At 49.2% G+C, this 27,396-nt stretch overlaps 1 protein-coding gene across 3 annotated transcripts in view; it reads right to left on the reverse strand.

Moving 5' to 3' along the window:
- The window catches only part of LOC140897389 (rho GTPase-activating protein 39), a 121,283-nt gene that overhangs the window by 12,234 nt on the left and 81,653 nt on the right, over nucleotides 1-27,396 (reverse strand). For 2 of the 3 annotated variants that reach the window (XM_073309976.2, XM_073309977.2), the window contains exons 3-5: nucleotides 24,149-25,466; nucleotides 16,761-17,313; nucleotides 12,462-12,551 (exon numbers count right to left, since the gene is read on the reverse strand). In XM_073309976.2, the coding sequence (XP_073166077.1) occupies nucleotides 12,462-12,551; nucleotides 16,761-17,313; nucleotides 24,149-25,466 (1,961 nt within the window). The remainder of the gene's footprint in view (nucleotides 1-12,461; nucleotides 12,552-16,760; nucleotides 17,314-24,148; nucleotides 25,467-27,396) is intronic. The other variant, XM_073309978.2, reaches the window with a different exon arrangement.

A 27,396-nucleotide genomic window follows, 5' to 3' on the forward strand; every position in this document is an offset into this window, starting at 1 on the left:
CCTCAAGCCACACGGGAGGAGGTCACTGTCTCAGAACTTCCATCCGCAAGGAAATTTTGAAGCAAAAAACTAATCCAATGCAAAAGCTCTGTTAATGCAGATTTGAGCATTTAAGAGCTGAGTCCACCCGTGATGCTAAGTGAGCCATATTGCACCTATGTTGTTACAATGTCTCTACCTCACGTGTAGTGGCGTCCAGTATATAAAATAGGAGACGGTAGATTGTGATTTGGCTCATAAGACAAGAACAAGGGGACATTCAATGAAATGAAAAGGTGGCAAATTCAAAACTGCCTACAAGAAATACCTTTCCTCCCAATCTGTAATTTGACGGTGGAACTCACTGCCACAGGATGTCTTTGAGGATAAGAAATTAGCAAGAGTCAAAGAAGGAAGGGACATTTATATAGATAATAAGAATGTCCAAGGTTAATGGATACTGCTAACAAAATTTCTGGAGGAGAGATTAAGCTTCTTGCTTCAGGACTTAATCCAATTTCTAGTTTTTAGGCTGAGGCCTCCATGAGGTCCCTGAGGATAAGGAAGAGCCTTGCATGATAAATCAACCCAGGGTTTGATCTGTTCTACTCCTTTGATTGTCAGAACCTTGAGGCTGGAGTTCTGAGATGTGTGGATCAAAGCTCCCCTTTCTCCCAGGGCTAACAATCTGGGGTAGTCAGATTTCAGGGAGAAGTAAAAACAGGAAGCAAACCCTAGGCAGTTGTATCCTCGAGGGTGGGCTCAGGACAGGGGGCCAAGCAGGCTTGCCTTGGTAGTCTATATGAGAAAAGGGAAGCCTGGCTGTCAGTCTCCTCTTGGCAAGGCATGTTGGGAAAGGGAAGGAGTCTAGGGCCTATAAAATGTCTAAGGTAGTTGGAAAGGAGAGATATGTTGAATTGACAGTGCTGTGGGAGGTGAGATCTGTGGTGAATGCATACATAGGCCTGGAGGTGCTTACCTATTTGCATATGCTTTTTTGGCTTCAGTTGCCATTACACTGAGAAACTCTTGGGGCTTTGATCACTGTACAGCTTGGGCAGCTGGTCACTCTGTTACTCTAGATCAGAGGTGGGCAAACCACGGCCTGCGGGCCACATCCAGCCTGCAGGACCGTCCTGCCCGGCCCCTGAACTCCTGGCCCAGGAGGCTGTCCCTGCTCCCCCGCAGCCATGCTGCCGCATGGCGCAATGCTCTGGACGGCGTGGCTGCAGAGCCTGGCCTGACCTGGTGATCTGTGCTGCACAGCTGCCTGTCCTGGTGCAGCCACGCTGCCAGCCACCAGTGCTCCAGGCAGTGCAGTAAGGGGGCAAGGGGGATTGGATAGAGGGCAGGGGAGTTCAGGGGGTGGTCAGGGCAGCCTGAGGGTGGGGAATGGGGGGTGAATGGGGGCAGGGGTCCTGGGGGGGCAGTCAGGAAGGAGAGGAGGGGTTGGATGGGGTGGCAGGGGGCGATCAGGGGACAGGGAGCAGGGAGAATGGATGGGGCAGGGGTCTTTGGGCGGCCAGTCAGGAAGAGGGGGGGTTGAATGGGGTGGTCGGGGGCAGTTAGAGGTCCAGAGGCAGTCAGGGAGAAGGGGTGGTTGGATGAGGCAGGGCTCCGGGGGGGGCCAGTTACAAAGGGGGGGCGTTGGATGGATGCGGCGGGGGGCAGTTAGGGGCGGGAGGTCCGGGGGTGGTCAGAGGACCGAGAGCAGGCGGGGCGGTGGTTGGGGAGGGGTCCTTGGGGGGCCATCAGGGAACGGGGGGGTTGGATGGGGCAGGAGTCCCAGGGGGCCATCAGGGGGCGAGAAGCGGGGAGGTCGGATGGGGGCGGGGGCGGGATCATGCCTGGCTGTTTGGGGAGGCACAGCCTCCCCTAACCGGCCCTCCATACAATTTCAGAAACCCAATGCGGCCCTCAGGCCAAAAAGTTTGCCCACCCCGGCTCTAGATTATACGAATGATTTAACAAACACTTTCTTTTTGAGCTATACCTCTCTGGGTCTTTCCTTCTTTACCCTAGCCTTTCCTGACCCCCTGCCATGGATATTGACCACACACATAGGGTAAGTTTGTGGCTTCTAAGCTTTGTCAGTACACAACTAGTGCCTCAAGAAGTGTTACAAACCCAGCACAGCATCTCAACAACAGAACCACAAACATGCTTCACATCTGATCTGCCATCTGATTCCCTTAAAACTTGCCAATCTCAGCCCCTTCGGTAAGTGGGGTGAGACTAGAGAGCAAATACTCTGAATTTCTTATAAACCCAAGAAAGCAAGTCCCTGCTTCGCATAAACACTCTTAACTATGGAGCTATGAGCAGCAGCTCTGTATGTGTGGCTCTTAATTGTTCTACACAACAGTACACAACTAGAATACATGAGACAATAATTTACATACCCGTTTTTAAAATAACACTAAAGAACGCCCAGTCTGCTGGAGAAGAAAAAATCCTTCCCACATAAAACAGATAAGAAACGTGCGCAAGTCTGTGTTGCTGCTGGGCCTTTTGGCTATTGGGTATCCAGATGAGGATGAACTTGATGACCTGGCGAGTTTTCACCCTGAATGATTTGCTAAAACTTTTTAAAAAAACTGCTATTCGAGAATAGGCTGTAATTACCAGTGGGCCGTAATTACCAGTGGGATTTAAGCCACCCCTCCTCCACTGCGATCTTGAGGAGCGGAACAGCAAACTTGTGACAGTGACATCACCACTACTATAAACAAAAGGGTCTAAACTCGGGGCTTCCAATGGAATGTAGCTTCCAGACTCTGTGTCGTCATTCATGCTGTCAGCAAAACAAGGAATTCAGAGCATGTAGGAGCTTAGGGAGACGGCAAGCCTTTTGCTACTGAAATACACTGACTAGACTGGTGTAGGAACACAGACAAACTTACGAGAGAAGATGTCCATTGAAAAGCACTGCAACCCCCACCCCTTTTACCCTTGTCAGTGGTTCTCTTTGGTTTTTCAAATCAGCCTGTCCTTGCCACAGACAGCTCCAGACCCTGGGCAAACACACAAGCAAAACCAAAATGGAGATACCCTGCTTTCATAGAGCCCCCAGGCCCCTGTGTCATCTTGCTGCCAACCATGTAGTATCCACTGCTCCCTCCGATTCAGAGAAGTCTAGCAGGGCCATGCAGAAAACAACCGAATGAGAGGCAGACTTCACTGGGTGAGCTGGGGAAGAGACTCTAATGGAAAGCAACAAGTGGATCTGATGGTGAGACTCTGATGCTAGCTTCAAAATACTGGAAAGCAAAACTGTACAAAAGCCTGGCTTATTCAGTGCAGTCAGTATGTAAATGGAGGAAGTCTGTTGCTGCTGGATCTGAATGCACGACAAATCAAATCACAGACAGCTTAAGGTGAACTGGGCTTCCTGGTAACACTGACATGGGACTGAATAGCCTCCCTCGAGAATTAGAGCCACAAAACTTTTAAGGGCTAATCTTCAAGATAAACATTCTTCCACTGCATGAGCACAGTGCAAGCCTGTATGAAATCCAGGTAAATCCACCCCTAAGCACAACACTAGCCGTAGCTATTTTAGAAACAGAATAGTGCTAGTGGCCCTGGCAGGGAGAGAAAAGCCCTGTTTTCCTATTTCCCTCATGCCAACCCAACAACACAAGCCAAAAGAAGGCAACGCCCCCTCCCATTAAAGAAGCTGCCCTTTTACACCCAGCTAACATCCAGAGGAGAGAAGGAACAGATCTTCTCAAACAGATGTGGAACGAAAACTCGACAACAAAAATGCAGTGAGTGCTGTGGACTTAGAACCATGCCCTGGAGAACGTGTGTGCGAACGTGGCAGTCGGATGATGCTCAGGCATTTCTCTGTATGATCTGGGACTAGATTTTAAGGATGTCAGTTTGCAACCTAGCACTGTTAGAATGCCTTTCGTGTGAGAGACTTAACAACGGCTTTTTCTTTCCAAAGAAGGGCCTGCCTATGCATTGACAGAAAGCACTAGTGTAAAAAGAGACTTGCACTAGTGTAAAAATCCCAGCACAGACAAGGCCTGATATCTCTGGTTGTGTTTCCAGTTACACCACTGTTTGGTGGTGTACTTCAAGGTGTCTCATTTGTAACTAATGAAAAAATCAATAGCAGAGATGCAATGCTAATTACGTTTCTCTAACAAAGCCAAGCAACTCTCTCCTCTCTTGGAATTTTACAAAACGTTGAAGTTACTCCTTTCCCAAACTGATTTCTCATGTGCTTCGTTTCCGCTTAAAGAAGAAAGGGAAAATATCAAGTGCCTCTAGCATGCCCCTGCCTATCTGCAAAGCACTCCTGACCCCTTGTAAAAGAATGTACATACCCTGTAGAATCCCTTGCCGGCTACATGTGACTCTGCAGCCCCTTGTCTCAATTTCCCTTCTCTCAGTGCCCCTTACGAATCCCATACAGTCCAAAGGTATAAGAAGAAATTCCCCTGCTGGGATTCTACTTTATTAAGTCGAGATAAACTTGAAATAAAGTCCCCTGGCCTGCAGTCTCTGCCCTCAGTTCAGCGGATTGTACAGATCTCCTTCTGGGGCCTGTGTTTCTGGGCTCCCAACTACTTCCTTCAGGAACGCTTCCAGCAGCTCTCATAATTCTGTCCCTTACCTCCCTGGGCGGAGAGAGGTCCATGGGTAGCAGTCCTTCTACTGCTGCTGTCTTACCCTCTATAAGGCCCAGGTGGGCAGCAGGGAATTGGATATATGCTCACACTCCCTCTTAAAGGGGCCAGTCCCATGGTGACATCCCTACTCCAAAGCCACGTTCCTGAGTGTACACAAAGGTACCCATTGAAGGGGCAGTCTCACTGCAATTTATACCCAGGGAAAGGCTTAAGTGCTGCCAACTTTGAAAATGTCCGTGTGAAACTCTCAATATTTATATCCTCCACTCTCTAGAATCATGTGAGCATAAGGAACTCTCCACTTGCATTCAAACACCACCAACACTTCCAGATCTCATCACTGGGGAAAAAAGCTGGAAACAGGGCAGATAAAAATCAACGAGCTTTTGACAAAAAAAAGAAACCTATTTTTTATTGAAATCAGATTTGTTTTGATTTTGTTGTTCAAATTATAATAATTTGTTCTTTTTAAAAATAAACCTGTTTAAAATGAAATCTGAATTTAATACAAAATGCGTTAAGGCCTAAACTTATTATAATCTCTTAGAACAATGTAATAAATAATATATGCTGAATCCATGGCCTCTAATCAAAAATTGTGAGTTAAAGGCTACTTTTCTAAATAAAGAAAGACTCAAGGGAAAAATATCGAACTTTGGAGGTCAAGGTTTATAAATATGGCACAATAGGTCACGTGCTGTACTAAGGGGGACCCGGGGCTGTGCTACATCATCTCAGGTGGTGGGACTCAGCCTCTGACTCCAGGAGGCACCATCATGTACCTCATCAGGATCATCCATGGAGCCCACCTGAGCGGTCTCACGCTCCTATTTTACAGCTTCTCCCTCCCTGAGCTCTGATTGGCTCAGTTCTCTGATTATGAATATTTCTGACTCCACCCACCACAGAAACTTACTCTCCAGCTCATGGAAAAACACTGATCTACCCAGTAATTGCGAGCCCTTGCTTCTGGATGGTTCTGGGCACTTGAAGTAAGTGAACTTACCCTGTTCTCCTTGCAGGTGTACACAGACAGAGAGACAAACACACAGAAACCCATTCATTTCTCAATGGCCGCCTCCTCTGCCCCATACCATATAAAATACGCTGTGCAAGAGGCATGTGGGTTACTTGAGCAGATAAAGTCTTGGATTGTTGTTAGTTCTCTTGTTTTGCTGGGGGGTTGGGTGGGGCGGGGGAGTTGAGTAACAAGGTAGAAGGAGCAGAAGGAGAAACCAGAAAGGAGCAACACTGGTGTCAAAGCAGGAGACTGTGGGAAGAAGGGACAAAGTTCTTCAGAGTGCTGCCTCTGGTACTTATTAGAAAGAATATTTTCTTCATTTGGACTAATTCAAAGTTGAGAAATTGCCTGGGAGTTGAAAAAGCAGGAAAGCTGGTCTTTCTCGTCCAGTCTGTGAATAAAAAGGAAGAGGGAGGGGATGAGATCTACTAGTTTTCAAAGTTTGAAGGACAGCCTAGGAAACTTAGGAGACTGTTGTCTCATTTTCAAGAGACTTAGATAAGTAAGAATTTAAGCTCCCATCACTTTCACTTAGGCCATGTCTCCACTACAAATTTGGGCCAACACAAGTTACGTCAGCATCAAGCTGCCGCAGTGAGTAGGTCGTTTGTATGCGTACATACTTGGCTCCTTGCATGTGGTCACCAGGAGTGCTTGTATTGATGCACAGTGTGGTGCACCATGGGTACATATCCCAGCGTGCAGCTCATCACCATCCAAAGCGCTCTCTTGGGAAGATCTGCCAATGCATGGCAGGGCAGGAAAAAGTCGTGCAGGGGTGACTTGGAGAAAGGGGTCAAGTTCCCAGCATGCAGCTGTCTCCATCACATGTCATCCATATCCCATAATTTTCATGCCTTCTTTAAAGATCCCACAAACCCACATAGAATCATAGAATATCAGGGTTGGAAGGGAGCTCAGGAGATCATCTAGTCCAACCTCCTGCTCAAAGCAGGACCAACATGACCTTCCTTGCTGTCCGCCATCTCTGATAGCAGCATGGAACCTGCACTGCATCCGATGAAGTGAGCTGTAGCTCACGAAAGCTTATGCTCAAATAAATTTATTAGTCTCTAAGGTGCCACAAGTACTCCTTTTCTTTTTACTATTGTCGTGAGCATGGGAAGCACAAGCCTCCAATATTTGCAGAACTGAAAGAAGAATCGAATCAGGGAGGGAACGTGCCCATTCCTTGTTGTGGAACATAATGAAAACCAACTCAGGATTGTTGGCGGTGTTCACAGAGCAGCTGCAGATGGTAGGGTGCCACTTCTTGGCTCAAGAAATGAGCACTGACTGCTGGGATTGCATTGTAATGCAGGTTTGGGATGATGAGCAATGGCTGCAGAACTTTCAGATGCGAAAGGCCACATTTCTTGATCCATGTTCTGAACTCGCTCTCACCTTCCACCACATGGACACCAGAAGGAGAGCTGCACTGACAGTGAAAAAGCAAGGGGCAATCGCACTGTGGAAACTTGCAATGCTGGATTGCTACCAGTCAGTAGGAAATCATTTTGGAGTTGGAAAATTCACTGTGGGGGCCATTGTCATGCAAGTGTACAGAGTTGTTAATCATCTCCTGCTACACAGGACTCTGACTCTCAGCAGCGTGCAGTACATAGTGGATGGATCTGCAGCAATGGGGTTCTTGAACTGTCATGGAGTGATAGATGGCAAACACATCCCTATTTTGGCACCAGAGTATATCAACAGAGAGGACTATTTTTCTATGGTTATACAAACACCAGTGACGCTTCACTGACATCAAAGTTCGCTGGTCCGGGAAGGTGCATAACACTTTCATCTTTAAGAACACAGAACTGTTCAGTAATCTACAAGCATGGACTCTCTTTTCCGACTGGTGGATTACCACTGGTGACATTGGTTAATCTCTAAGGTGCCACTAGTACTCCTTTTCTTTTTTTGAAATGCCAGTAGTGATCCTGGGGGACCCAGCCTACCCACTCCTATTCCCACAGCCTAATCTACTCCTAGCTAATGAAGCCAGCCATCTCAACAGCACCAACGAAAGATTCAATTACCAGCTCAGCAAGTGCAGCAGGGCAGTCGAATATTCTGTTGGTAGATAGAAGGGTTGCTGGCGTTGTTTACTCACAAGATTGGATTTTTGAAAAAAACATCCCAATGGTTACATCTGCCTGCTGTATCCTTCATAGTATCTGTTCAGCAAAGGGTGGATATGGAGCAGCTGTCTGCTGAGTTGGAACAGCCAGACACAAGGGCTATTAGAAAAGCTCAGTGTGGAGCTATACGAGCGAAGGTGCTCTTGAAAGAGCACTTGAACGGTGAGTCACAGTAACATGTTGTGGTGTACTGTGTTCTACTTGGCCCTGCTGTTTTGGGGCCTGTTAGGAACTGGGTGGTGCTTGGTGAACATCTATGAATATAAAACTGTCAGTGCACCTATTAACGTTGAGGTGCTTGCTGTACGTTTATAACACTGGGTTTGTCACTGATCCTAGACGTTGAGTCAGAATGTTCAATAACAAGTAATGGTTGCTTTCAGGATCACCAGGCACTCCGGAGCGGATGTTGTGAACTAATAAATGTGAATTATTTTCCAAAGAATAGAATTTTATTGAGTAACTCTGTGGCCCAGCACCGGATTCATTGCTGGCTTCCCTGGCCTTCTGGTATGCCTGCTGCAGTTCCTTGGTTTTCACTGCTGCCGGTCTCTGTCGTATCCCTTCTCCTGCATCCCCCGAGCAATCTGCCTGTAGATGTCCACATTTCTACAGCTGCTCCATAGCTGTGCCTGCACGGTCTCTTCTCCCCACAGGCCCAAGAGATCCCATATCTCCTGTCTGCTGCGGGCCAGTGCATGCGTGGAACATATCAGAGGCATGGGCAGCTGCACACAACAGTGAAGAGCTGCTAGGTGTGCTCATCAAGGTGGGAAATCAGGAAAAGGCATTTCAAATATTTGTGGGGTTTTCAGGGAGTGGGGAGGATTCCAGCCTGTGTGACCCTGGGCAGTGGAGTTCACAATGTAACCAGAGCGGTCAGTGTCAGGCATTGTGGGAAGCTGCTGGAGGACTGTTAGGGTTGACATAGGTAGTGCAGTGTCTACGCTTGCACTGCGTTGACTACAGTGCATCGACCATGGCTCAATGCCATTCAGGGAGGTTGTGTTACTGCGTCATCGTAATGGGGTGCTAACATCGGTGGGAGACAAATTCAGGTACAGACACATGCACAGCTAGGTCTCCCTCACTTTGTAGTGTAGACCAGGCCTTACTTGAAACTATTCCTAGGTTGACCTGAAATAATCAGTTTAATTCACTGACTACAACTGTAATAAATCATTTGTTGTAAATGTGAAACACCATCCTAATGCAGCTGGACACAAATCATGAGCCAAAAGTGAATTATCCAGTAAATAAGCAATATATCAGTCACCATTTTCTCACACACTAAAATTTATAATTAATAAAAATCTGAAAATATTAAGCTATATAATTGCTTAAATAAATGTATGTAGTTATACTGTACCCTCCTGGGAAGCAAAAAATTGTACAAAATCTAGCGTAAAGGCTCTATTTAGCTGTAAATCAACATGTTTAATGGTCATATCAGCTAATGAGAATGCACCTTTCTTTGGAAAATAACTGAAGTACAAATGAAAAAGTTGGTTAAAACACACTTCAGAGTGGCAGCTGTGTTAGTCTGTATGAGCAAAAACAAGGACGAATCCTTGTGGCATCTTAGAGACTAACAAATGTATTTGGGCATAAGCTTTCATGGGCTAAATCCCACTTCATCGGATCTGATGAAGTGGGTTTTAGCCCACGAAAGCTTATGCCCAAAAACATTTGTTAGTCTCTAAGGTGCCACAAAGACTCCTCGTTGTTTTTTTTAGTTAAAACAGATTATTTCAATTGAGGCTTTCCACTTGGGGATTTAAATCAATCCAGCCTGGCAGAAAAACATGACTCCTCAAGGCACCCACACAAAGGGGCCAAGAAAAAGAACTCCAATCTCCTACTTTTCAAACCTCATGCTATTTTGGTCCCTGACCCGTGGTTTCTGAATAGCTGGGGTTAGCAACGCTGGTGTTTGGCCCTGGGATGCAGTGAGCAGCAGGGAGGGAATGGCTGGTTTGTAACTCATGCAGTCACTTATCTTCCAACACTCCTGGGTCTTTTTACCCATGATCTTGGCCAGCTGAGGCCAGAGGACACACCCAGTAGGAGAGTAATTCATTCCCATCATGGGATTATTGTGCAGGTAGCAGGCAGACAGCTGTAGTGAGCCCAGAGTGGCTGGCAAAGGATGGGTTGTAACCAGATAAACAAAGTTTTGGAAGCAGACTGGTTTCTTGGAAATGGCCAGGGGACACTCCACGGGGGAACCCCAATCTCCTCAACTGCCACAAGACAGGGAAACATAGGAGAAGCCTGAACAAATGTATGGGGGAAACACGGCATAGCCCCACACCCCCTCTGGACAGTGTGTGCAGAAGACCCCCCCAAAGGCCCAAGGCCACTGGAAGAGAGCTGCAGATAATGGGGACACGGGGTATCCATGAGCTTTAGCTGCTCAGTGGAACTCTGAGGCTTTGACAACTTCTGGAACGCCCCAGGCTGCTCCCTCCCACCCCCCAACACACACAGTGCCCCAGGGAACGGTGTGGGAAGGCTGGCAGCTGTGGGGGCATGAGGGAGGGGACCTACACTATATTTACTGTAAGCTCTGGAATGGGGAGGGGCAGGAGGCAGGGCTCAGAACAGCATGGGCCTCTGCCCTGGGCAGTTAGAGCAGAGTCAGCCCCAGCATGATACTAGCTAGTCTGCAATTGGCAGGCCAGTCTGACCAGCTGAGATTAAGCAGAAACTGCACAATCCTTCTCACTTGAAAGATCCCTGGACCCAAATGCATTTGCAGAGTGTCTGAAAAATCCCCCTCCTCTATACAATGCAGCTCGCAACCAACCAGAGGATGGAAAACAAGCAACTATTAGCCAAGGGTGACTGTAAATCAAAGCTGAACCAAGCTGATTAGCATGATGCACATAAACAGTTCACCTCTGAGTGACATGCAATGGAGGTTGCCGTTTATGGAATATTTCTGGGCTGCACAGTTTGGGTTTCACCAATGCTGCTCCCAACTCCGGAACTGTACAAGGATCTCCACAGCACAGTAGGTCTTGGCCCTTCTCTACTCCTTCCTGGCAGTAGGCACAAACATTTCCCAGGGGTTCCGGTTCACCAGCTCTCAATGCTTTCTTCATTGTCCTCATCTAGCTGGTCCCAATCTCCATTCCTCTGGCTTCTCAGCCCAGTCCCAGTCTCCTTCACACTCTGCACCTCAGCTGCTGGACCCAGTTTCCCACTCACCACTGCACCCCAAGGCTCCTTGTCCCAGTCTACTCCCCTGCAGGTTCAGTGCTTATCCCCTCTGCATTCGAAACAAGCAGCTGCCTTCTCCATGCTGCCTGGGCCCAGCAAAAGGTCACAGGCTCCCTGCTCTCAGTTCCAGTGACAGGACCCACCCCTTACACAGCCGGCAGATGCCCAGAGCTGCCATTGCGGTGAAAGTCCTGTACAGCCCTGGGCCCAGAGATGATGGAATCTTTCAGGAATGTCACTACTAAAATCTAAGACGTCCCTATTGATCGTGCATGAATTGAGATTTTTTTCAAGGGCTTATAACTTAGCTAAATGTGGGCAAATTTTCACAAAGATGGCAAAAGACACATTCCTGGCACAAAGGCCAATCCCCTGGCAACTTTCAAGTCCCTACTCCAAAGCATGGTGGTGCTAGAGCAGGGGTGGGCAAACCTTTTGGCCTGAGGGCCACATTGGGGCTGCGAAATGGTATGGAGGGGCAGGTAGGGAAGGCTGTATCCCCCAAACAGCCTGGCCCCTGCCCCCATCCGCCCCTCCCACTTCCCGCTCCCTGACTGCCCCCCTCAGAACCCCTGACCTATCCAACTCCCCCTGCTCCTTGTCCCCTGACCACCCCCTCCCGGGACCCCCCGCCCCTAACTGCCCCCCCAGGACCCCACCCCCTATCTAACTCTCCCTGCTCCCTGTCCCCCGCTGCCCGGGACCCCCAACCCCCCGGGACCCCACCCCCTATCCAACCCCCCACCACCACTCTCTGTCTCCTGACCACCCTCCTCCCCAAACCTCCGCCCCATCCAACTGCCCCGTCCCCTGACTGACCCCCGGGTCCCCCTGCCCCTTATCCAACCATCCTCTCCTTCCGCCCCCTTACCAGGCCGCTCAGAGCGGCAGGACAGGCTTATTGGGAAGCCTGGGAGGTGGGCGGGCGCAAGCTGCGCTGCCCATGTGGCAGCGTAACTGCAGGGGACGGGGGACAGCGGGGTAGGGGGTGAAGCGAACCTCCTCGGCCGGGAGCTCAGGGGCCGGGCAGGATGGTCCCGCAGGCTGCATGTGGCCCACGGGCCATAGTTTGCCCACCTCTGTGCTAGAGCTATCCAAAGAGAAGGTCCCTAGACTCTTTCTTAGAAATGAGAAAACCTCTTTGGATGAAATTTTTCAAAAAATTCAGCCTGAGGCAGACACCAGGCATGTAAAATTTCAGACCGAAAGGTTAACGTTTGGTAAAGTTATAAGTAACTGAAAACAGAGTCTTACAATGAGAATTGTTAGGCAACCTTAATAGGTGGGGCTAGTCTGAACACATTCATATTCCTAGACTGAACAACACCGTGTTACAGGTTCTGTTACCAAATAGTTCCCACAGCAACTAATCTGCTGTGTCTGAGGTTTAACTGCAGAGGCTGACAGACCATGCATGTGTAGTCTTCACATTCTGCCTCTCTTTACCTTCTTCCTCGGTGTTTTGCTTCCTCTTTTTCCTGGATTTGGAGTTCTTCTTGTTTTTCAGATCCAGAAGTTCCTTAATGCGCTGGGCAACTGAAAATCCAAAGCACGGTTAAGTGAGTGACCTCAAAGCAGACCGAACGCGCTCCGCCTCCTTCACCTTACAGCATGCAGGCAGTGACCCAGCATGGACAGCAAGACACCAAAACTGCCCACAGACATCAGCGAAAGCAACGTGCTCTGGGGCTGCACGAGGGGGCAGGCTGGCCTCAACTGGTCAGGGAACGGATGCTAGGAGAGCTGGAGGCCATGGCTGGGGAGATGGGGAAGAGGAGAATAAAATCTATTTAAAGTGCAAGAGCCTCTAAGAACTTTGTGTCCATGACTCTGGTATCAACCAGTTCCAGAGGGGCCTGGGCTAGGGCTCAGAGAGACCATCACTGGGATCCACTGAACAGCAAGGATACCAGAGGGAGGCTCCAGAATGTCAAATCTCCTTCCGCAAGCTTGTCTTGCTTACAGATCAGCTGTCCTCTCCTCCGCCAAACACCGCCCCAACAGCACTTAGCAAGACTGACCTAGTGATCCCACTGGCCCCTGCAGCACCCAAGTCTGGGAAATGAGAGGAAGAAAATCCTGCCCGAGCCAGTTTACAAAGCCCCCTGGTTTATTTCTGCCCCTGAATTTCTGGCCAAGGGGAAGCTCAGAGCTGCTACACCCATGGGAGGAAGCATTAATATTCAATGCTCCATCTAGGAGCATGCTTATGGAGAGCAAATGATTGAGCTAAGGTTGCAATTCCCATTCCGTTAGACTCTCTACCCTCACTCATCCAGAAAATTCTCCTCTAGGACTGAAAGCTCCAACAAAAATGATTAAAGGTCTAGAAAACATGACCTATGAGGAAAGACTAAAAAAATTGGGTTTGTTTAGTCTGGAAAAGAGAGGATTGAGAGAGGACATGATAACAGTTTTTAAATACATAAAAGATTGTTACAAGGAGAGGAAGGTAAATTGTCCTATCCTCAGAGGTTAAGAAAAACAAGAAGCAATGGGCTCAAATTAAAGCAAGGGTGGTTTAGGTTGGACATAAGGAAAAGTTTCCTATCTGGGTGGTTAAGCACTGGAATAAATTGCCCAGGGAGGTTGTGGAATCTCCATCATTGGAGATTTTTAAGAGCAGGTTAGACAAACACCTGTCAGGGGTGGTCTAGATAATACTTAGTCCTGCCTTGAGAGCAGGGGACTGGACTAGATGACCTCTCGAGGTCCCTTCCATTCCTATGATTCTATTAGTCGAACGCTTTGTCTCAGCCCACAGGAGAACCATTGGGAAGGTCTGAGTAAGCTTCCTGCCGCCATGTTTGCGTTAGGTGAGTGCAGGGGAATATCCTTTACACCCTGAAACAAATCCACATGACATTTTTGACTGCACTTGGAATTTGAGATCCTGGGATCTGTCCCCACTGAACATCACAGGCTAGCAACATGGTGCACCTGTGTTCTTCAGGGTGTGTGTACATGGCAGAGGGCAATAGGCAAAAGCTAAGGCTGTGAACACCAGTTTCTGCAGCCCATGCAGAGATTCTGCTGGGAAGAATTTCTACACAAGCCGTGGGCCAAGGATATCCCACTGCACACGTGTGGCATACTTGATATGTTCGACAGAATGCAAACTTTCCCTAACCCAATGCAAGGTCAGTCCTACAGGGATCGAGCACCAGCCGTTCCCTCTCCTGAGAGCCTGGCTCAGCATCTAAAATACTGAGTCAGGGGGAACTTGCCATAATAAGGAGCCCAGTCAAGTCAGGCCCACTGACTCCAGTGGGCACAGCAGCTGCTTGGTGCCAATCTGGATTTGGCTCTGGGGCTCCAGCAGCAGCACTTTCCTTTAATCTTGGCGTACAGGCTGTTATCACCGGGTGCTGTCCTTAGGGGGGCTGGGCAGCCTCCCCATTACACCTCCACCAGCCCACTCTATTGTACTTCGTTCTCAAAGCTTCTACTCTTCCCCACGTCAGTCTGATCCAGTCAAGTGTGCTCTGTACCTTAGAAAACTAAACCCATCTAAATCAGAGACCTTTGGGAGGAGTGTAGTCTTGTGAGCAGAGCACAGGACTGGGAGACAGGAACTCCGAACGCTGGCCTGACACTGGCCCTGTGCCTTGGACAAGTCACGGCCTCAGTTTCTTTGCCAGCAGAACATCCATGGGAGAAATGATTCGAGCGATTCGTGTGTGTTAGTTATGACTAGGCAGAAGCGTTGCTCTTGAGCACTGAAGAAGTGCCTATAAATACCTTCATCGTTAGCACTTCATAATTTTGGATGGGGCTCTGATTATATCTGTCTGACACTGAAAGTGGGAGATGCTGTGGTACGGATGGGGCCAGCGACCGGAGGTGCAGCTTTGCTCGGAGGCACGCCTTTCCAGGCATTGTGGGGTGAGGCTCTGCTTATCACACACTGGGGACTGCTGACAAAAGCCTTTGTCTTGTCAAGGCTGTGCACAATGCAGCTGTCCCCGTGTGGGTCCATGGTTACCTCACCCACCTTGTCTCTCAAGGCTGTAACAGTCAGAGAACCCCTGATTAGACTGTGCCTAGAACTGACATACGCCAGCTACAGTAGCTTGTATTCTTTCAAGACAGAATATTCCTTACAAGGTGTGCTAACTACTTCTGTTAAAACTTGCATTTTGCTGTGACGCTAGGAGTACCTTTGCCAGGCCTGAGGAAGACCAATGTGTAGCTCGAAAGCTTGGCTCTCACCAACAGAATCCTATCACCTCCCCAACCTTGTCTCGCTAATACCCTGGGACTGACACGGCTACATCACCGCTGCATGCAGCCATTTGTTTAATCAAATACAAGCTAGAATCACTGGGAGAAGGCCTGACAGCAGCTGTGCCGCATGATGGAAGGACTTGAGTCCTACTTCTCTCCATAGATTACAACCGTCTTGGCACTGGAAATTAATTAAAGAAACACCCATTTGCCTGTGACTGCTTGAGAAGTGTTTACTGCACAGGCCCAGCAGCTCCTGGGAATGGCACAACCCTTATCCTGCCTGCTGATAGCAATATGGCTGCAAACCTTCCTGGAATTTAAGCATGACGACTTACCAGTATTACTAATCAGTAAGGCTGCGAATCATTCACGGAGGTCATGGCTTCCGTGACTTTCCATGACCTCCATGAATTTTGCAGCGGCAGGTGCGGCTGACCCCAGGGCCAGCCCAGCACCTCAGAGCCAGCCACACCGGCCGCTGCTCTGACAGCCCCAGGCAGCTGGTCCCCAGCGTTGCCCTGGAACAGTGGTCCGGGACCAGTGGTAGAGGGTGTGGATCCGGGCCACCCCCGCCTGGCTGAACCCCGCCCAGAGTGGCAGTGGGACCCCAGGCCGTCGTCACCCGGATCAGCGGCTGTGGAGCCCCGGGGTCCCGGACCGCCCCCCGCCTGGACTGGCTGTGGTATCGGAGGCCCGGGCTGCCCCCTGGCCCGAGCAGTGGTGGGGCCTGGCCATCCCCCCAGCAGCGGCAGGGGGCCCCAGGCTGCCCGCTCCCCACCAGGAGCAGCAGTCCTCAGGAGCACTCCCCTCCCAGCAGGTAAGATTTAGTCACAAGTATTTTTAGTAAAAGTCAACAGACAGGTCACTGGGCTGTGACTTTTTGTTTTTTGCCCATGATCTGTCCGTGACTTTTACTAAAAATACCCATGACTAAAACGTAGCCTTACTAATCAGTATCAGGGTTACAACCTCCACCAGCTTGCCGGTCTTCCTGCACAATGCAGTTAATTATAACATGCCGCTTAGCCCCTCATTCAAAGGGTATTCCACAAAATATGGACCAAATTCAGCTTTCAGATACACCAGTGTAAATCTGCAGTCCAGTGCAGTCACTCCAGATTCACACCAGCATAAGGGAGAGCAGAGTCTGTCCCTCTCCAAGGCTTTGTCTACACTAGCACTTTTGTCAGTCAGGGTCTGAAAAAACACCCCCCTACCCCCACCGACATAAGTTTCACCAACAAAAGTGCCAGTCATAGCTACCGCCGCTCGTTTGGGGTGGTTTAATTATGCCAACAGGAGAGCTCTCTCCCATCAGCGTATAGGGGCTACATGAGAGGCCTTACAGTGATGCATCCAAAGTGTAGACATAGCCTCAATGTATATACCAGATGCTGCCCAAATAATCAGACACTGCACAGGAGCAGCGGAGCTGCATAGGCTCACTGCTAGCCCAATGCATGATGGTGAATTTCAGTGCCATTAAACAGCTGTTGTGATGTGCGAGGCACTTACGGTTTTCATCATTGACCTGGTCGAGATGGCGGTAGATGTAACCTTCCAGGTAAGACTGAAACTTGGGTGATGGGGAAAAAAAAGCCAGACTGATGGCCATGAGTTCCCAGCCCCATGCCAGACTTCGGTAACACATATTGTCCGTAGTCTGCCTGATCAGCTGTATGTAAAGCTCATCCCGTAAACCCTGTATGCTCCAGCACTTGGTGACTGTGACCAAAGCCACATGATTTCGGTCCATGCGGGCCTGGCGGTCTCCCATGTAGATCTGCACCAGTTTAAACATCTCACATGCTTCCTTTTTAATGGCGTGGTTGCTGGTGATGAGCATTGGCTTTTTGATGGAGCCCCCGTTCCAGGAGAGCATGTTGGAGATGGAGATCCTTCGGCGGAAGATGCCCTGAGTGTGCATGTTCAGGTTTTTGGAAGCCCAGTCTGCCATGCTGCTTTGAGAGATGGGCTTCCGTAACGTGCTGTAGGGAAACTGATATTCCATGCTGATGGCAGGCTGCACGCTAGTCTCCTGCTTGGAGTCTGACTCTATTGTTCCAGGCTGCAAGGGAGAACAGACAAGTTACAATCAAAAGCATTTTAGCTGAGCGTCTTACCCGAGTGAGGCAGCATCAGCCACCCAACCTCCAGGAACTAGAGTCGTGAGCAGAGAGAAAACGTATGTTGGATGGAGTCCATGGCTGGGATCTGCACTCCTCCAACAGCCCCCGCTGACAGCTTCTAGGGCATGTTTAGGGACAAGCCCACCTCCTGCACTGTGTCCCTAGTGGGGGTGGGGAAGCAGAACTTATCCCCAAAGCTGGCCCAGGACTCCAGGTGCCAACCCAGACAGCAGGAGCTCCTCACAGCCACTCAGCTCCAATCTCCCTCTCGCCTCTTCACACCCTCTACTCCATCTGGGGGCCAGCAGAGCTGAGAGCTGCAGGGTGCTCAGGAGCACAGCTCCCAGTTCCTTTCCTCCTGCAGCCTCTGCCTCCCTTTTCTGCTGCTCCAGCCCTGTAGCTGGACCCACCCATAGTATTTTCCCAGCTCTGACAACAAAGCACTATAAACACTTAGAAATGTTCAAAGCAAGTCAGCTTTTGGGAGGGCTGTATCTTGAGAACACCTGCATCAGGTGATCCCAAATTCCTTTCGCACATTCTACACCAGGCCTTCTGCTAGCACAGCAGTTTCCAGGCCAGTCTATCAAGACATGTGGATTTCTTTCATCGGCCAGAATGCCACGTTCCTCCCCTGGAGTACCCAGGCTCTGTCTCTCTGGCACACAGCACCCTTTGTACTCCTAGACAAGATGCTCTATCACCCCTTGCTATCCAAACCCTGGTTCTCACCACCTCGCTGAGGCTCCCTGAGAGGGCACAGCCCCACACCTTCCTCCCCACAGCCAGCACACGCTCATCATCCATGTTCCGCAGCAGCCCATGAACCCCAGCCCCATGCCCTCCTCCCCAGTGCATGTGATCACATATGTGGCCCTTTCAAAGTGCCTGTTCCCCACTTCATGGCCCCCATTGTCCACGAAGACCCCAGGAACCTCCTGTCTTTGGCTAGCTCATGCCAATCCAACCAGTGTCTCACAGCTGGGTTACATGCAATAAGCCACATTATCATACACAGGAGGAGGGCTCTGGTCAGGCTTAGCATCATATACGGGGCAGCGGCAGGCCAGCTCAGGCCGTCCCAGATGACTGCCAACAGCATTTCAGGCTAGCCAGTTTTCTGGACTGTTGTGTGCTTTTCCTTGGCTCCCGCAGCCTCCCTTCTGGGATCCATGGCCACATCTACAATGGAGCAGGAACAGCTGCGACAGGGAGTCTGGCCAGGGTCTTCACACATCTATTTGGGTAGCAAGGCTGCGTAACGATACACCTAAAGAGAATGCCCTGGGAGGAGACGCTGGGCTGTCCTGTGGGAGGACAGTGAGGTTCAGCATGATAATGGCCCAGGCTGAGGCCAAGTGCCCTCATCTCCCCTGCAGGTTAGGGAGGACTAGCTGAGAGAGACCAGGCAGAGTACTGCCTTCTACCTGCCCCACCTCCAGAGAGATCCAAAACTAACCGACAACAACAGACCAGGGAGATTTACCCCAAGGGCCCTAAGAGTGCATCTGCACTGCAGCTGCGGACGATCCTCCCCACCTGGGTAGGCAGACTCGCGCTAACTCAGCTTGAGAGCACAGTTAATTAATCCATGACCTCAGACCTAAAGGGGCTGTTCTCTCTCTCCAGGAGTGCAGCTGCAGAAGACTGTGCGAGATGCAGTGTTCAGTCGAACATGCAGTGCCCCGGAGTAGACTCCACAGAGACTCAGCGAGGACGAACTCATGAACCTTTGTCAAGTAGCTACCCTGGATTTGTTTCTAATAATCAAGGTGTGCCAGGTCGTGGACTCCAAGGCCCAGACGAGATCATTTCACGTGTAACTGTATTTAAACATACAATCAGCCGCACATAGACCCTGGCATCACCTCCTTAACTCCCCCCAACAATGGGGCCCTCAGCATGCCCTGAAGGTCGACAACCTGGGCTATTTCGCACTGGGTGGGAGGGAATAGTAGAGTTCCAGGCCCACAAGCAGAATGCCCTACTGCTGCCTGTCTCCTGGTGGTAACCATGGCATCATACCACAGGGAGAGGATCTCTCAGGTGGGGCTTTATAGAAACCTAGAACTGAATGGGACCTCGAGAGGTCATCTAGTTCAGTCACCTACACTCATGGCAGGACTAATTATCTAGATCATCCCTGACAGGTGTTTGTCTAACCTGTTCTTAAACATCTCCAATGATGGAGATTCCACAACCTCCCTAGGCAATTTATTCCAGTGCTTAACCACCTTGACAGTTAGGAAGTTTTTCCTAATGTCCAACCTAAACCTCCCTTGCTGCAATTTAAGCCCATTGCTTTTTGTCCTATTCTCAGAGGTTAAGAAAAACATTTTTTCTTCCTCCTCCTTGTAACAACCTTTTCCATACTTGAACACTGTTATCCTGTCCCCTCTCAATCTTCTCTTTTCCAGACTAAACAAACCCAATTTTTTCAATCTTCCCTCATAGGTCATGTTTTCTAGACCTTTCATCATTTTTGTTGCTCTTCTCTGGACTCTCTCCAATTTGTCCATATCCTTCCTGAAATGTGGACACAACGGGACACAATACTCCAGCTGAGGCCTAATCAGCGTGGAGTAGAGCAGAAGAATTACTTCTTGTGTTTTGCTTACAACAACGCTCCTGCTAATACATCCCAGAATGATGTTCACTTTTCTTGCAACAGCCTTACACTGTTGACTCATATTTAGCTTTTGGTCCACTATGACTCCCAGATCCTTTTCCGCAGTACTCCTTCCTAGGCAGTCATTTCCCATTTTGTATGTGTGCAACTGATTGTTCCTTCCTAAATGGAGTATTTTGCATTTGTCCTTATTGAATTTCATCCTATTGACTTCAGACCATTTCTCCAGTTTGTCCAGACCATTTTGAATTTTAATCCTATCCTCCAAAGCACTTGCAACCCCTCCTAGCTTGGTGTTGTCCGCAAACTTTTAAGTGTACTCTCTATGCCATTATCTAAATAATTGATGAAGATACTGAACAGAACCGGACCCAGAACTGATCCCTGCAGGACCCCACTCGTTATGCCCTTCCAGAATGACTGTGAACCACTGATAACTACTCTTTGGGAATGGTTTTCCAACCAGTTTTGCACCCACCTTACACTAGCTCCATCTAGGTTGCATTTCCTTAGTTTGTTTATGAGAAGGTCATGTGAGACAATATCAAAAGCTTTAGTAAAGTCAAGATATACCACATCTACCACTTCCCCCCTATCCACAAGGCTTGTTATCCCGTCAAAGAAAGCTATCAGTTTAGTTTGACACAATTTGTTTTTCCTAAATCCATAATGATTGTTACTTATCACATTATCTTCTAGCTGTTTGCAAATTGATTTCTTAATTATTTGCTTCATTATCTTTCTGGATACAGAAGTTAAGCTTACTGGTCTGTAATTTCCTGGGTTGTCCTTATTTCCCTTTTTATAGATTGGCACTATATTTGCCCTTTTCCCGTCTTCTGGAATTTCTCCCATCTTCCATGATCTTGCAAAGATAATCGGTAATAGCTCAGGTATCTCCTCAGTCAGTTCCTTGAGTATTCTAGGATGCATTTCATCAGGCCTGGTGACTGGAAGACATCTAACTTGTCTAAGTAATTTTTAACTTGTTCTTTTCCTATTTTAGCCTCTTCTGATCCTACCTCATTTTCACTGGCATTCACTATGTGAGACGTCCAATCACCACTAACCTTCTTGGTGAAAACCGAAACAAAGAAGTCACTGAGCACCTGTGCCATTTCCACATTTTCTGTTATTATTTCTCCCCTCCCCCACTGAGTAACGGGCCTACCCTGTCCTTGATCTTTATAGATTTTTATAGATCAAACAGATCTATAACCTATAGATAGGTGTTTATAGATCAAAACCAACACCTCAAAGTCTACCTGGACGCTGAGAAGTGACCAGTGTGGGGCCAAGTACTCTCTGCAGTTGCCCCATCTACCAAGATGACAGCTGCTCTCTGTACCAGTTTTAACTTCTGGGCCAGTTTAAAATGTGGCCTCATGTGGCTCGTGTTGCATTCATCTGATACTGAAGTGCAAAAGCATGGATTAAGTTAGAAAGCCACATCCAAAACACAAGGCCACACCTTTGCAGCCAGAGGCCAATGGAACCTGTCCACCCTGTTGGTGACTGGCAATTGTCCTCTACATCCTTTCGGGATCTCTCAGATAGGAAAGAACCATACAGCTGCCCCATCAACTCCACCTAAAGCTCAGATGAGCCAGCCACACCTCATGATCAAGGGTATGGAAGGCAGATCTAATACTACCAGCATGGACACATGGTCATTGTCTGCGGTTAGGAGGCAAACACAGATGAGCACAACAAGAGCAGTCTCTAAACCAAATCAGGTATGTAGCTTGACTGACAAAACCACGGGGACCTGAGCAGCGAAATACTGAGAGACTTGTCTTGCCACAACCGTCTCAATAATCCAAAAATGGAAGGTGCAACTCTGGCTAGTCTGTCAATATTGGATTGTATCTTGAGCTACAGATGAACACCTGCATTCTCCAAGGCTGCCCTTCTTAATGGAGGCAAACAAGGATCCTGCCCTTCTTAACAGAGGCAAACAAGGACCCGTCCTTCCCTGGCTGGCCTTCCCCAGTCAGAAAGGACATGGTTCTAAAACAGGCTGTGGCTCAAAATCCTCCAACAACTCCAGAACATCAGTGAGTAACACTGGGCAAAACTCATCAAGCAGATCCTGCCTCTGTGTCCCCCTAAGATCTTGCTCCACAAAGTGCAAAGTACATTTTTAAAGGCCCCCCCCTTTTTTTTGCATCACAAAGAAGCAAAAGAAGACATATGCATTTTTTTTTCTTTGCAAACACTTATAAATTTAGGAGCACTTTAAATTTCAACCCCAGAGCTAGTCAGAACAGGACACACATTAAATAGTTCAGACATTGAGATTAGGTTGGTGGTTTTCTTGCTAGCAAACAATGCTGAATTTACTTGTGTTTGACTCTCGTCTGGGCCTACCCTCTCCAATCCTAAACATATGGCTCTGTGGGGGTGATAAATTAGCACGTGTCTTCCTCACTTGCTCAGCACCTCCTTGTAACACCAAACTGGGCAGGATAATTTCTCCTGGTTTTCTTTTTTTGTTTTTTTTTAAACCCTTGATAGCATCTGTCCCTCCAGCGTCTCATCTCCCAGCATCTCTAAGCCCACTGAACATACAGTCCACAACAATTATCCAGAGCTCCTCTCTTCCAATGCCATCCTAGATGCCCTCCAATCTTCCTGCCACCCCTGTACCCTGCTGCAATGGCTCTCACCAAAGCCTCTAATGACCTCTTCCTGGCCAATGCTGAGACCCAATGCTCCATCCTCATCCTCCTGGACCTGTCTGCTGCCTTCAACGGGGCTTCTCTTCTCGAAAGCTTGGACTCCTTCAGCTTCCATTACTTCGCCCTCTCCTGCTTGTACTCCTACTTCTCTAGTTAATCCTTCAGAGGATCCCTCTCCTCCCTCTGCCAACTTTCTGGGGGTTCCACAGGGCTCTGTCCTTGGTCCCCTTCTCCATTCCTTCCACTCCTCATCCCTGGGCAATTTAATTCACAAACATAAATTCAGCTATCATCTCTATAGTGATGACTCTCAGATCTACCTCTACTCCAGACCAGTTTCTTTCTCTCCTAGACTTCAGCCTGCCTTTCTGACATCTCCTGGGAGTCCAGACATCAGCTTAAGGTCACCATGACCAAAACAGAGCTCTTAATCTTCTTGTCAGCCCCTTCCCCCATCCCTCTTGTCCGTTACCAAGGACAACCCCACCATCCGCGCTGTCACACAAGTCTGTCACCTGGGTATCATCTTTGACTCGGCTTTCTCTCTAGACCATCATACGCAGGCTCATCTCTTGTCTGGCCTTCACAAATCCCATCTCATCCCACTTACACCCATTCAGAATGCTGCTCCAGAGAGCGTTTTCCTGGCACCTCCCCTTTGGCCATGTCACCCCTCTTCTGGCTCCCTCTTCTCTACCACATCCAAACAAACACCTGCACATTCAGAGCTCTTCACAGAAAGTCCCTGCCTGACCTAGCATCTCTTAGACACAATCAAGATGTCAGCTCTGAACTCCACTCTGCCAGTAACACCAGCCTCCTTCGCCCACTTGTTACATTCAGACAAGCACCTTCCTGCTTTCTCTGCTGCTGCCCCTGTAAGCACCCTCCAAGCCACCTCACTGTCCTCCTCCAAATCCCTCCTACATGTGGCCTACAAAGAACATGACAACATTTAGGCAGCTGATGGGCTGAGATGCTGCCTATTATGCTGACCAATAACAAATCCTTGTTTCCTTGTGCTTCCCAGCGTGTATCCAGCTGTTCTCTTATGTCTTAGATTGTCTGCTCCTTGAGGCAGGGACCCTTTTTTGTTCTGGGTTTGTACAGCACCTAGCACAATGGGTCCTGGTCCATGACACCACAATACAAATAAGTAAATGAAGTCAAGCAACCACATTCAGTGCTACGTACTTGGTGCATGGGACCCAAACTCTGCTTTCTCTTCCATAATTCCCACCTATCGCATCAGGCACCTGGTCTGAAATAGGATCCTCCAATTACAAAGCTGCAAGATTCTGCAATCTGTTGTTTATTCCCCAAGAACATACAGTGTCTGTAAATAAAACTCTTTGTACAGTAAGTAATCCAGACCCATCAGTACATGGCATGGTGCATTTGGGTTAGAACTACCCCTATCGACTAGCAGCAAGTGTTTTAACTGAAATAATCATTGGCACATACCTGAGAGGATGTTCGTGCTGCATCTGATGAAGTCAGACTTCTCTGGCTCATCACATTCTTTTCTAAAGAGTCCATTTTCTCATAGGTCCTCTTGGACCTCACTACGTCCTGTTGCATAGCTGGGTCATTCGAGAAGCTCCCTGTCCTCTCCAGTCCCTGTCTGTACAAGGACCTGTTACTAGAGGTCACGTTGTCCCTTGAGTGCTGGATGACACCTTTCTTCAAATGGTCTGACTGAAACCTAACTTTACTGCTCCCTGTTGAGGTGGCATTTTCCAGCATGTCGGCATCTAGGCTTGCTTTGCTTCCCCTGCAGGCTGCCGATTTCCCCACCACGGCACGCATCTCCGCAATCAACTTATCATTCAAAGCACTGAGTTCACTGCTGCTGCCCACTGAGCCAGGTCTTCCCTGACCTGCCATTTGTCTCCTTCCTTTCCTCTTTCGCAAGCTTGGAGAAGGGCCTGTTGAGTAGCCAGAATCCTGTTGACTTATAACAGTAGGGTACTCTTGAGCTTGTGGGCTGTTCTGTCGACTATGGTGGGCCTCCATATTCTTGAGAACATTGGCTTCCAAGACCCTCCAGGACTGCTTGAAACTGTCCTTTGAAGAAAGCAGACCAGGCTGTGGTTTAGCAGGGCTATCAGCCACCCCCCCGGGGCAGTGAAGAGGTTTGGATGACTGGTCAACATTGACCATGTGTTTAATGTACTCTCTTCCAGCAGGGCTGTATTCTGTGGTGGAAGGGTTTCGCACATGCTTTTTTCCAGCTTGTTGTTGCTGTTGCATACTTGGGTGATGCAATAATTTGGTTGGCTGGAGCTGCTTTTGGAAGCTATTGCTTGGAGATATTTGTGGAGATGTCCCATTCGCATTTACACTCTCAGTGTCCATATCTACAGGAGGCTCGTCATAAATTGGGGAATCTAATGACGGCTCATCATATATAGGTGCTGGAGATGCATATTTGGGAGATGCAGGCTGTGGTGTCCCTGTTTCGCTCCTTGGCGGAACATGACAAGGAGGGCCATTCCTTAGCACTAAGCAAAACCCACCATTCTCTGTCTTTTTAATCTGCATCGACGGTTTGGTTTCCACTGGAGAGGCTGGCTTTGCAGCAGCTGGGGTCTGGGCTGTGGACTGAGGCTGGGCATATGGGACTGGATTTGGAAGCAGAGATTTCTGGCTGTTGGCTTCTGCAGTACTCTGTGGCTGCACTGAACTGTTCGATGAATCCTGCACTTGTCTTAAACTGTTAACTTTAACCAGCATGGCTGCTTTAGTGCCTGGCAAAGGCTGCCAGCGGGTAGGAGTGTCCCTGGATGGAGAGAAACACAAACATAGGGAATTATTTAGGAAAAGAAGAAAACAAAAATGCAATTCAGATCTCAGGTCAAGTGGGAGATGGGTGAGCTGCCTCCAGCTTTTACCCAGACATCAAATTGAATCTCCAAAGTCTTGGAGATTCATCCCACCTAAACTCTGCACCCCCTCTGGGGCTGTTTCCTGGACATTTGACTTCTAAAAACAGGAAATATAATATTTACACATGAGAAAAATGCCTGACTCATCACATGACTCTGTTCAGCCATTTGAGCCAGGCTCTTTCTACTTGTTACCCCTTCAGAGGTCTGAGACAATGCTAACCCATTAGAACACACATTCAAATCTGGCAGCCAATCCTGACTGGCTGGCTAGAGGCGAATAAGAGATCTGCCGGATCTCTCCACCACTTGAAATGTTAAATGGAAAAGCAGCCAAATGCTTATGGTTCAGAAACGTCTTCCTTGATAGTGATACTTCCAGCTGAAGGCACTCAGTGCCAGATGGCCCCTGGATCAAATCCTGCAAGTCAGCCGGAGCGACACCAGGGATGACTGAATGTGGCTCACAGAATGCATGTTCCACTCTAACAAGGTAACCAACCTCTAGGGAGACAATCCTTCCAAACTCTCCTATATGCCTTAGTGGCCTTGTGGGGAACCCCTCATCCAGCTCTTGGATCAGTTCCTCCTCCCAATGTGCTCTGGCTTTTTTAAAACAGCCCCCTCTCCTTCCCTTGGGACAGGCCGAGAGCCCTGTGACCTTAGCCGTGTGCTTGGGAATGGCTCGTAGATCCCCCCAGGAGTGCCATCCCAGAGGCATTGTTTCGCACTGCGATAACAGCCTAGACTCAGGTGGGAATCCAGTTTTGAGACAGGAAAGTCTAACTCTGCTGCATGGCCTGGGCAAAACTGGCCTGGCTTGTGAAAAGGAAACCCGAGTCTACAGCTGCACAGTGCCACACAGGCCAGGAAGGGCAGGTGTAAGGTATGTGCTGAGCTGCCACGCTGGTGCCGTGGGCAAGGCCTGAGAGAGCCAGAGGCAGGGTAGTGACATGCTAGTGACATCACTATTACACGCAGGGGACACGATGCAGTGTCGCAGGAGCGGCACCAGGAGCTTGCAGCGTATGGCACAGCGTGCACAACACAAAAACCAGAGCAGAGATGCAGCTCCCCAGCAGAGATCCCCTGGGAGCAGCAGGTGTGTACTTCCACCCCCAGGGACCCCGTATGGAGAGCAACCTCCCTGTATGAAGTTCTTACTCAGACACGTCTCCCTGGGGTCTGTGCCCTGGAAATAGCTGAACACCTCTAGCAGGGGGAGGAAGCTCTGACTGTGGGAGGAGGCATGTGTCCCAACAGAGGGAGCTGGCATGGGGTGGCCTCCCAAGGAAGCAGGAGAGTCTGTTGTTTACCCAGCTGAATTGCTGTATTTAGTACTTGGAGACATGGGGGACACAAGAGACTTTCCTCAGAAAGGTGGTGGACCAACCCCTGCCCTGCAGTCTCACTCACTCACTCACTCAGGACAGACTCTTCCTTTACCACGCACCCCCAGCAGCCCTCTGCCAGCTGACTCGTGTGAGACACAACCCCCAAATCCAACCTCGTTTGCAGCCTTGTGGCATGGTCTAGAGACATTCCCACCCCTTAGAATGGTTCCACTGCCCCCTCCACTCCCTGTGGGCCAGGTGTGTCTGCCCAGCGCCACCCCTTTCCCCTGCAGGATGGCCTGTCTGTCCAGTCCCCGCCCACACCCTCACCCCTCTCTCAGGACACTGTGTCTGCCCATGTCTCCCCCACCCTGGATGGCCTGTCTGCTCCTCCTCCCCCCCAGCCGCCACCCCAGGATGCTGTGTCTACCCGATGCGACACCCTTCCCCCCCAGGATGGCCTGTCTGCCCAGCCCCTGCTCTCCCAATC

Source organism: Lepidochelys kempii, chromosome 13 (assembly GCF_965140285.1).
Source record: "Lepidochelys kempii isolate rLepKem1 chromosome 13, rLepKem1.hap1, whole genome shotgun sequence".
In the NCBI taxonomy this organism is placed as follows: domain Eukaryota; kingdom Metazoa; phylum Chordata; order Testudines; family Cheloniidae; genus Lepidochelys; species Lepidochelys kempii.